General features: G+C 56.9%; 1 protein-coding gene across 1 annotated transcript; it reads left to right on the top strand.

Moving 5' to 3' along the window:
* Positions 1–1,621: 1,621 nt before the first annotated feature.
* On the top strand, positions 1,622–4,916 carry RAB7B (RAB7B, member RAS oncogene family). The gene is made up of 6 exons (XM_003212919.5): positions 1,622–1,954; positions 2,941–3,002; positions 3,251–3,377; positions 3,460–3,675; positions 3,749–3,874; positions 4,174–4,916. Exons 1-6 carry the CDS (start codon positions 1,814–1,816, stop codon positions 4,252–4,254), a joined length of 753 nt encoding a protein of 250 aa, XP_003212967.2. The 5' UTR covers positions 1,622–1,813; the 3' UTR covers positions 4,255–4,916.
* The last annotated feature ends 6,903 nt before the right edge of the window (positions 4,917–11,819 follow it).

Here is an 11,819-nt window from a genome sequence, read left to right as displayed (position 1 = left end):
AGCAGGAATAGCTGCACGACACATAGAGAACACATTGGTCAATGGGATGCCTTTTACTTTCTTCCCCTTCCCTCATTCTGTAGCCTCTGCTTGCTGCAGAGAATGACGTGTCCTCTCTTTGCCCACATGAGCCCCTCCTCTGCCTGCAGCCATCCTGTGCCTCATTGTTTCCCAGCTGCAAGCCCTTCCTCCTTGTCACAGGGCACAAACTCCCACACTTTGCCCTCAGAATTGCTGACCATGGGTGAAGCAAGCAGGACTGTAGCTGTGGTTGCAGGAGCTGCTGAGCAGTCAAGAGAGCTGTCACGGCATCAGCCCGCAGCACTGCTTTGCGCTGCACTGCACAAAGATTGCCCCAGCTGCTCTGAGAGTGGTGACGAGAGCAGGAGCCCAGGAAAATTCCTTTTCAGCAGAAACCATGCAAAAGCAGAGCTGCCACCGGCCCAGGCTGGGCTTCTGGTGGGTCCAGGCCCTCCTGCACAAAAGCAGAAGTGGGCATCAGCTGTGGTAATGCAACCACACAGCCCATCTCTGGTGACATGGAGACACGGGGATCATCTGACCGGTGAGCATCACCCATTGCCAGGCTGATGGGCACATGGGAAGGAGGAGGACAGGGAGATCTGGGGCAACAGACACCACTGAGTCCTCCTGCAAGGGCAAAAGTGAAGCAGCACAACCAAAAGGCTGCAAACAGGGACCAGGAGAAGGCAGGAGAGAGCTGCTCTTGGAGTGTGCCATCCACCAAACAGAGAGCTGCCTGCAGGCCGGTGGCTCAGGTGCTTCTCCACCTCCCCACCCCTCCCTGTGCCTGCCCTGTGGGGGAAAGGCAGAGTTTCTGGCCAGACAGGTCCCAAAATTACACCTGGGAAGGAGGAGGAGAGTTTGTCCTGCTGAACACAACGATCTCTTAGATCCCATAAGGAGCATCTGCAGATAGAAGGGACAGAGGGTTTAGGGCTGTCCTCCAACAGGGAGCATGTGAGGCTGCAAGTGGGAAGCTCCAGCCTTGCTGAGCGTGAGTCACTGCTGGGCTGTAATCTGGTGCTGGGGACAGCCAGCAAGCAAAGCAAAAAAATGAGTGCAGGCAGCAGAAATGCAGCAGCCTGTGGCTGCTGTTCATGGTAGGGGAGCCTGGGGGTTCACAAAAGGGGGTGGGGAAGATCTGAACCCTCCTGCACACCTGGCAAACGTTCCGGACCTGCCCCTGCATGCCTGCATCGCCCCCGGGCACTGCTCCTACTGCCAAGCACAGCTCTGCAGCCGTGGCACTGCGGGGTTCTTGTGATGTCTCTGCAGCACACACCTCACACTGGGTCCCGATGCTCATGGGGGGATGTCTCAGTGCTTGGGAGCGGCTGCGTGCTCCCCGCTCAGTAGATCTGTTTTGCTGAGCGAGGAGAGCAATAAAATCCTCTTCGTTCTGCTGCACGCGTTCTGCTCCAGGAGCTGCAGCCGAATCTGAGCATAGGGCTCCTAATGTCATCGTTCCCTTCTTCCGAGCTGTGCATGGGATGGCAGCGCACACGTGGGCGCTGGCTGAGCGTGAACGCGGCGCGACCAGCAGGGCTGCGAACTCTGCTGCTCCGGACCTCGCCTGCCTGCGAAAGGAGACGCAGCTGCAAAGAGCCCCTGAGATGGGGGAGCGGACCGTTGCAGCCCCCGCTTCTTCCAACCCCACCGCGCTGCTCAGCGGAGCAACCGAGCAAAGTCCGTGCCGATTCCCGTGCAATAGAGCGATGCTGAGCGCCAGGATCCAGCCCAGCCCCGCAGAACCACCGCCCGCCCCGCAGCTCCCGGCCCCTTCGTGCTGATGTCACGGCGCGGGGGAAAGCAGCCGCCCTCCCTCGAGCAGAAGGAACCAACGCTGGGGCCAACGCCGTTTCCTGCTCCTCCTCTCGCTCTTCCCAAAAGAACTCAGCACCTCCGGCCCGGGAGGACGATGCCCCAACAGGTGGGTGCGCAAACCTCAGACCTCTTCGGAGCAAAGCTTTGGGATACGCACGGGGCAGGATATAGAACTGCCGGCCCTGGGAAGGCTGGCACGGGGACAGGGAGGGCTGGGTGAGCTTCGGCACGGGGCTCGGTGAGCATCGTGGATGGGGTGGGTGGGAAAGTTGGGATTCGGGTGGGCGATTCGTCCTGGCGGAGGAAGCGCGCTGCTCACGCCCCGTGTATGGAGAGCTGCGCGGAGCCGGACAACGCATCGGGAAAAAATGCAGGGATTAGTGAGTGCTTCCAGGGCTTTCCTGACAGAGCAGGGCTGGCGCTGCGGTGCGAACGGCGCCGGGAGGGAAGGATGGCACTGCGCGCTGACCCTGCTGGGGAGGGGGTGCTGCGGTGCTCGGGGCTTGGTGCTCGCATGGGACTACGCAGAAATCCAAAGCAAAGCCCCCTCCTGTTTCGGGCTCTTCCTACAAGTGCTAAAGAGGCAGCAAAGGGCTCAAGTCCCTGACACGGGCATTGCCCTCAGCAGTGATTATTAACCAGGACTGAAGCTGTCCCCGAGGTCACATCTCCCCCACGAGCTCCTGCCTTTCAGAGCACTCCTGAAGTGCTCGGAGCAGCCAGGCAATGCCACCCAGCCACGATCTCCTTTCGTAAATGCAATTCCCCCCTCCCTGTTTGTCAGGTTTATGGAGAGGGAATTGCACTTCAGAAGGAGACAGAAGGGCTGGGAGGTTTCTCACGGCAGGCTTTCACATGGCAGCATGTCCAGGCGTGCTGCGAGCAGTCCCAGGTGGTGATGTGGGCTGGGCTGGCACAGGGGGTTCTGCTCCCAGCACTGCTCCTGGCACAGCTCAGTTCACATTCTGTGGTGCTGAGGGGGTAGGGGGAGGGGCTGCAGGGGCCGGCAGCTGCTCCTGCACCTCCAGCACTGGATCTCACCAAGGTTGTTCCTTTGCCAGCACTCAGTGTGTGACCCTTCTCATCCCGCAGGGCCCATCCATGGACGCCAGCAAAAAGGTGGATCTGAAGATCATTATCATAGGAGCTTTAGGGTAAGGAGCCACATGGATCCCTGGGGCTGCTGAGTCTCTCTGTGCTTTTAAGCAATGCAAAAATCCTTCTAAACACTGCGTACTGCCCAAACCCCATGCTGTACCTGCAGGGAAGGCAATGGGGGAACCCCATGCATTCCCCAGTCCGGGATCCTATGGGTGCACAGCCCTCATGCTGTCTGCACCCAACCCCTCAAGCCTGGCTCTGCAGCTTACAGCCCTCACCTGTGTCCCTTCCATCCCACCAGTGTGGGCAAAACCTCCCTCCTGCACCAATATGTGCACAACACCTTTTATGAAGATTACCGCACCACGCTGGGCGCCAGCATCCTGACCAAGGTCGTCGCAGTGGACAAAACCCCCCTGAAGCTGCAGGTGAGGCACTCTGCTGCCCTGCACCCGTGACACCCGTGTCCCCAAATGCCTGTTGGTGCGTCCGTGCCTTTCTCTGCCCTAGATCTGGGACACGGGGGGACAGGAGAGATTCCGGTCCATGGTGTCGACCTTCTACAAGGGCTCTGATGGATGCATGCTGGCCTTCGATGTGACAGACAGGGAGTCCTTTGAGTCCCTGGATAACTGGAGAGATGATTTCCTGGAGAAGGTCATCCCAAGGGATTACGACTTCCCCATGGTCGTGTTGGGGAACAAAATAGACCTCTGTGACCGGCAGGTAGGGGTGGTGGGGAGCACGGGGACAGCAGGTAGTGGCCGTGCAGAGCTGTGACATGGATCCCTTCCTGCAGGTGTCCAAAGAGATCGCTTCCGCCTGGTGCAAGGAAAAAGACATCCCTTACTTCGAAGTCAGCGCCAAGAACAACATCAACGTGGCACAAGCTTTCGAGACGCTCGCCAAGCAAGCCCTGACCACGGTGAGCACTGCCTGCTCCGTGCAGCCGTCTCTAACAAGTCGGGAAGCAGCAAGAATCGCTGTCGCTCTTCTCACGGTGTGCCACCACTGTCCTCTAGCGGCTGTCCTTCGTGTCCCCGTGTCGCCAAATGGGGCGGTGGCTCCGCTCCGAGCCGAATCCCTCTTGCCTGGATTTTGTCCTTACCCACAAACTGGGAGCGAGCCTGCGCTGCTTTCTCCTTGGCTCACATTCATCTGTTTGTGCTCAGGCTGAGGCAGCTCCGCTCATCATTTCCCTTCTCTGTATTGTTTTTTTTTCAGTATAAAGGGATTTACGAGAGTTATTTAACCGACTCCATCAAGCTCACTCCTGAAGACAAACCCACCAAGAGATGCTGCTGAGTCCAGCACCGGAGCTGTGCTGTGATCTGCACACGTGGCTGAGCATCCCAGGCACCCTGGGGCTGTGATGCCAACGCCGGGATCCTGCCTGGGTCTCCGTGTCCCCTGGCTGTGCCAGGGCTCTGCCAAGCCTGGATATGGGATGGTTGGTCACCTCCTGATGTACCCAGGCTGGGCTGTGCACCCAGGTCCTGCTGCTTGGATCTGCTCTCCCAAATCAGCCACCGAGGCACAGTGACCCCTGGTGAATTCTGTTCTCCACCCACCTGGCACCCAAACACACATCCCTGCGGTGCCAGCGACCCTGCAGTAACGGTGCCAGGATGCTGGGCAGTGCCTTTGGGGCATGGGACATCCTCCAGAGCATCGCTGGGTGACTGCAGCCTTCACCATGCACAGACCCCCAGCACTCACAGCTGCTCCCAGGAGAGGAGAGGGGCCGCTGGGTGGCACACAGCTCTGAGAGCACTGCATCCCCCCCAGGCTCGGCTGCTTCACCCATCACCGCACTGTGCCTCAGTTTCCCCCACTCACACACACCCTCTGTAAAATGTCTTCCATTTCCCACCTCGTTGATGAGGATCCTCTGTAAAGCACTTTGTCAGGGATTTATTATTATTTTTTTTTCCCTAAGAAAATTAAATATTTCCTTTTTATTTCTACATTTGGTTGCAAAGTGTTCTGACAGCACAAGGAGCGGTCTGAGGTTGCAAAGCACTGCATCAGGAGCTGGGAGGAGGATGCTTTTGGGGGTTGTTTGTTTTTGTTTTTTTTTTTTCCTGTGCAAATTCTGGGGAGAAGTCACCCAGGGCACACAGTGGCATGGCCTTGGTGGAGCAGCTGTCAGCAGAGGGAGCCCAAAGGGAGCTGCACCCGCTGCACTTCGGGCATAGCTCAGCTCCTGATGGGGCACCTTCCAGCAGCTGCACTGGGATACATCCCAGGGCTGGGGCAGAACAGCTGGTGGCTGCAGCCACCTCCTGCCACCATCCCATGCCGCCTTCCTTGCTGCATCACGAGCTGTCAGAACATGGAGTGATGCCTCTCTGGTGTCCCCAGCATGCAGCCTGCACTGTGCCCACCTATGGAGGTCTCCACATCAGGGCCTCCTGCATCCTCCAGACTCACTCCTGCAGGAGCCGTGCCCAGCATCACCCTCACCTCTCCCTTTGCAACAGCACCACTGCAGCTGTTCCCAGCCAAGCAATACCCATCCATGGCTGTGACATCAGTGTCAGCGCACCGTGTGCCTGCTGTGTGCAGGAGGCAGCAGGGCAGTGTGAAACCTGAGCATAGGCTGGGCGTGGGGTACTGGGGGTGCGGGGGCCCCAGCTCTGCAGTTCACCTGCCAGGCTCCAATCCAGCAAGGCATGCAGAGGTGTTCCATCCCCTCCTTACACAATGCTCTCAGCCTGTTTATTTGGGCACCAAGCCGGGGAGAGGATTTGTCCCTTAATATTCGGAGGAGAGAGGGATTAACATTTTCCTCCCCCACATTCTCTTTATCTGTGCCCCCAAAACAGACAAAGGCCCCATCCCACAGCTGGCTGTGCTGCTGCCTGTCTGCAGTGAGATCAGAGCCCAGCATCACCCATGGGGTGCAGCACCCAGCCCTGGGCTGTGCATCACTCCAGCTGCAGCTCACCCTGCTTGCAATTGCCAGATGTGGTTCAGATGTAGCCTGGGAGATGGAGAAGCAGGGAGAGAAGGGCTATTTTGGAGATAATGGACTCCAGCTCAAGGGGATGGAGAACAGCAGGGTGTTTGCTGCAGCTACAGACCACACACAGCTCCCCAAGATTTGTATCGTAGTCCTTTCTGAACTAACCAGAGCCACCCGGACTCAATCATGGGGTCATTCCCAAGCTGTGTGCTGGGTGGTCGGGGCAAGCAGCTGCTTCCCACTGCTGTGTGTGCAGAGCAGCTCCTGCAGCACAGCCATGGGATCGGGATGCCTGGGATGGTCGGAGCAATGCAAGAGGGTTGGGTGCCCAGGAAGGCTCCAGGAAGACCAGGAGACTCAATGGGATGGCTGGGTGCCAGGCAGGATGCTGGCAGGAGCCAGCAGAGGTGCTAAGCTGGTAACTCTACCCCACAACCGAAACGTGATAAAGGACGGGGGGAGGTTTGTAATGCGTGGGATTAACAAGGTCAGCTCTAGATTTTTTTCTCAGGGTGAAAATCAAAGGGAAAAATATTTGCCTTGTGTGACTCAGTGAGTTCCTATGTGGTCAGTGGCACCAGCTCATCCCAGCAGAGCGCCTTGAGCGTGGAGACCATACAGAAACCAGGCCGAACTGAGCTCTGCCCTCACTCCGTTGTGACCCTGCATTGCCATACTTCATGTCAGAGGTTTCCCAGCCCTAATGCTGGGCTCTGTGCTGTGCACCTTGCTGAGCTGCGGGCTCCCCTTCACTGATTGAAGCAATGCACAAAATTCAGTAGAACGCCCAGCTGAGGATGCTAATTCCCAAATGGAAAACCATGGGATAGAGCCTGTCCCTGTGCAATGGTTCTATCCCAAAGCAGAGCCCCATTAGCCCAGAGGTGGGCCTGACTGCATACAGTTTCAGCCACTTGAAGATGTTGCAATTGGTCTTAAAACAAACATGATAAACCCCCAACGTTCAAAGTTACTGGAAACCCTTCAAGAGCTTCAGATATGAAAAGTAAGATGATGGCATCAAACAAAGCCTTACCTCTGCCTGCTTCCCATCTGTTGCTGTGCTGGGACACTGCTCAGCCCCTGAACTGCTCACCTGCACTGCAAAGCACCCAGGGCAGCCACCGACACCTGCTAAGGAGGTGGCATGAGGAAGGAGTCAGAGCAAATCATCTCTGATTTCACCATGCGCTGCCAATGTTACTAAGTATTTGGATGTTGATTCTTTGCCTCTTTACTCACTACTCCATTATTTCACTTCCAACCAGCCCTCAGCAAAGCCCACTGCAGGTGACACCAATGGCGTTTTGGGGCACTGTGGGCACCACCAGCGATGTGCAATCAGCACGTGCCGTTCCCTATTCCTGTGCTCTGTTGTCCACCTGCTTACAGCACACACCGATGCTTCCCCTTCAAACCCACTCCTCGGGGTCCCCGCAGTGCCCTTTGTTCCCTGTCCCAGCCGTGTGTCACTGTGGGGTCACACAGGGCCGTGGGTCTCTGCCTGACCTGGGGCCATATGTGAGGCTGCACGTAGGGAGGATTAGGGGCTGCAGGCAGCGAGGGGATGTGCTGAAGTCAGCAGTGATCCACAGCTCCACACGCCCTTCCCGACACAGCAAAGCACTCCCTGGGTTCCTCCAGCACTGAGCTCTGCTCCTGGGACACGAGCTGGAGCTGGAGGATTTTCCACTCCTTCTACAATTAATGTCAATTTGGCAAAGCAGTTGCAAAAAATGCTGAGGGCCGTGCAGAGGCTGAATGACTGCAAGGTTCCCATAAGTGGGCAGCAAGAAGGACTGGTTTCACTGGGATGAAATCAAGGAAGGACAGGGACACAGGGTCCCACAGTGTACATCATCAGGATCCTCCTGCCCCAGCTCCACGTGTGTGTGTGGCTGGGTGCTGGCTTTGGTGCTACGGGTTACCTGCAGGTGACAGATGTGTACATGCATCTACATACACACGTACACACACGTGGATGTGTCGCTGCTGTCAGATGAGATGCTCACTGCACCCCAGATCCTCTGCTTTTCAGACCAGTCCTGCATGAACCAACGGCCCTGTAGAGCACGGGCAGATGTGACCCATGATGATCTGCAGCCCCGTGGGTGAACCCACCCACACTGACCAAAGGGAACACACAAAGTTCTTCCTCCTGCTGCCCTGGTAGCACACAGTGCCCCTGGGGATGCCAGCAGCCCACGAGCACCCACTGCTGAGCCTGGCTCAGAGCAGAGCCGCACACTCCTGCCACAGCTGTCAGGGTAGGTTTCATGCGAGCGAAACAACACATGGGCCTGAAATGATTTATTCAGGTGTAAAGGCATGCAGAGCAACAGCCCCAGCTCGCTGCTGGCCTCCTGTTGCTGGAGCTCAGCCATGGGCCTGGCCACGTCCCATCTGCAGCATTCATCCCAGCACCAGCAGGCTGAGCTCCCTAACCAGGGTGACAGGACCTCCAGCACGGCCATCCTCATCCCAAACACCTGAGTACTCCTGAAGACATTGACCTCAAAACCCTCAACAAAGAGGCATTTTATTTCACCGCTTATCTCCCATCACTTCAGTTGGAGCATTTTGGCCTTAATGAGTTGCCCAAGGCCATGCAACCCACAGCAGCAGTGCACCAAGAGCGATGGCTTCTGCCCTCTTGGAACCCCGATTGTTCTTCAGGTGCAGCCCCCAAGCCCCATATGCAGCCCCCTCCCTCCCCCCCCCCATCCTCCCCATCCCAGCGACGTCCCAAAAGCTTTGCACCACCTCACACCACACTGTCAGAGGATGGAGGGAGAAGCTGCACACTGCAGGGCTGCTCCCCTCCTCCCCCCACTCATTTAGGGGGGGGAATTTTACAAATTGAAAAACCTCCCTTTCTTGGAATCCAAAAAGCCTCACAAGTGATGGCTCTGCTAATTCAAAGAGTGGGAAGAGAGCCTCGGGGGGGTATAGGGCTCAGCAATGGGAGGCAGAGCCTGCAGCCAGCCCCGAGCCCAAATTCCTCAGCACCAGCACCCACGGCCCCGCTGCACCTGAGCCCCCGCTCCCCCCCCCCAGCCCCGCAATGCAAGGCATTTTCAGAGCAAGGTGTGGGTTGGGGCTGCTCCCCGCTCCCGGCGCTTCTGCTGATGCTCACACGTTGCGTTCCCTCAGAGGAGGCAGCTATCTTGTGCCTTTTTCACAAATAAGATAACAGCCCGTGCTCAAGGTCACCCGAGGCAGAGCAGGACGGGCAGTTAGCAGGGCGCTGCCTCCGGCCCCATCTGTGTCCTCTATGGGACTGAGGCTCTGCCCCTCAGGATGGGGAGCACTGTGCTGCAAACCTCCCATTTGGAAATGCATTCATTTGGATCACACCATGCCCTCCCTGCTCTCCTGGCCCATGGGTTTCCCATAAAAAAGTCAACCAACACCATATATCACAGGGCTATAGGCACGCAGGGGCCATGGGCTCATTTCTCCCCACCCTCCCTTGCCTTTGGGGCTGAGGAAGGCCACGAGCACACGGAATGCAGAAGATATCCAGAAAGCTCTCTGCAGCTCTATGTTCACACCACAGAATGTCCTACGTGGTGCTGAGCTCCACACTGCATTCCCTTCCCTAAAGCTCAGCGCTGTAAATAATGCCACCATCTCCCTCCAGGATCTGGTGTTCCTCATTCCTGCCCAGATAAAGCTGCTGGTTCCCATGGCAGCTGATGGCTGCCTTTCAGGTGAGCCCCACATCTCCATCACATGGAGATGGCTCCACAGGTCAGAAGAATGGAATGGAGAAAGGGATGGAATGAAGATAGGGATGGGATGGGGTGGGATGGGATGGGGATGGGTGGGATGGGGTGGGATGGGATGGGATGGGGTGGGGTGGGATGGGGTGGGATGGGGTGGGATGGGATGGGATGGGATGGGATGGGATGGGATGGGATGGGATGGGATGGGATGGGATGGGATGGGATGGGATGGGATGGGATGGGATGGGATGGGATGGGATGGGATGGGATGGGATGGGATGGGATGGGATGGGATGGGAGTGCTGCCTGGCTCCCAGAAGCAGCAGCACCCACAAATCAAACCCCTCCATCCTGGGGGCTGCACCACCTCGCCTCCATGACCCAGGACTTTGAGGAAGCTTTCCCATCATTCCCAGCAGTAAATTACCACTGAATTATTACCCTCAATAAGTGCAATGTATCTGCTAATATTAATCATCTGCAAATAAATCCACATGTCGCACTGTTCGGTATGCTGTTATCAGACCCAAAGATAAGCAGCTCAGTAGATTGTGCACTCAGTGCTCCGTGCTGCGTTCAGAGAAGACCCTGAGGTGCCTTCACATCCCTCAGCACCCTTCTGCTTTGGGGCAGCCCTGCTGCTCCCAAATACTCACCCACATACCATAGCGACCCTGGCTGGGCTGTCAGGACCATATCCCATAAGGAAAGCTGGGCTGCAGCAGAAAGGGGCAGAATTGGGGTTGTATTAATAGTCACTAAGACTGGAATTTGCCCAGGAGTGCACCTCCCATTGCAAGAAATGCCAAAGGACCATCGGTGGCTGCACGAGCTGATCTCTCCCTGATCACACCCAGCAGGACTTTGGAGTGGCTCCAGCCAAGGGGAGCTGCATTGCTCGGGACACAGGGGTGGCTGGATGACCTCTGCATGGAGCTGCCTCTTCCCAAAGACAAGCAGCTGTGATCAGAGGAGATGAATGAACGCAGGGCTCTGGGTCCTGTCCCATGCTCAGGTACAGGTCTCACTGAAGCCATTTACCCCCATGTCCCTTAGTCACATCTCCAGCCCCACACCAAGATGTTGATTTAAGAAGATGAGGAAAAAAATGCATCGTTCAGATACCTGCCGGGAAAAGCTCCCACCTTATGACAGCAATAACATCTCGTTCAGCATGACAGAACACAACTCCAGCAAGGCAGCACGGACTCTGCTTCCTCTCCCTGCATGCCTCACACCTGCAGGACCCCCTGGACCCCCGGGGCCGTGCCCTGGGCTCACACAGCACCAGAGACCATTGGGCACAGGGGTGGCCTGGCTGTGTTCTTGCCATGTCACACAGTTCCGTTTCAAAGGGCTCCTTGCCTATCAGGCTGCCCTTTTAAAAAGCAGTTGATATGGGTTATTAATGATATTTACAGGAGAAGTGCTTGGCAATTATTACCTCTGTCTGTAAGAGGGCAATGAATCAGCCCCCTGTGGCAGCACCCCGCTGCAGGGTGTTGCTTTGATGTGCTGCTGACACGGCTCTTGATTCCCATACGATGAGGTTTTGTGACTGTGAACACTGATGCCAAGCTGTGCATCTACCACAGCTCTCTGCACTGACGGCCCTCATCCTTCCTGCCATCCCACTGCCTGCATCCTCCCCTCCCTCCCTTTCTCTTTTCCCTCCAGGTTTCCCACCTGCGTTTCAGGCTCGAGGTTGGAGCCATGCAGGCAGCTTTCCCTGCAGATGATTCACATCTGGACGACAGCAGGAGCACAGAGATGAATTCCACCCACACTCAGAGCTATGCCGTGGCTATGTCAGTTCTATGGGTGCTGACCATCTCATCTCTGCCACATCCCAGCAACAGAAAAGACTGCATGGCTCCATGCAGTGCGTGCTGAGGATGAGCCCTTTGCCCTCACCCATCACTTCCCATCCGATTCCGCTCCTCTCATCTCTTTGAACCTGGAAATGAGATAGAAGCTGCTCTCCCCTGCCAATCCCACCTTCAAAGCCCGGGGTCCAGGCCCTGGCACAATGCACCCCATTGTCCTTTTTGGAGCACAAAAGCCAGGAGACGCTGCCCAGCGCCCCGGGCCAACAAAGCATCCTCTGCTTACCGCGTGCGGCCGGGACGAGGGAGGGGTCCGCTGAATATGGGCTATTGTCACGGGGAGCCCAG

Source organism: Meleagris gallopavo, chromosome 28 (genome assembly GCF_905368555.1).
Source record: "Meleagris gallopavo chromosome 28, MGAL_WU_HG_1.1, whole genome shotgun sequence".
NCBI lineage: Eukaryota > Metazoa > Chordata > Aves > Galliformes > Phasianidae > Meleagris > Meleagris gallopavo.
The sequence above is the reverse complement of the archived record's forward strand: the minus strand, read 5'-3'. Positions and strand labels throughout refer to the sequence as shown.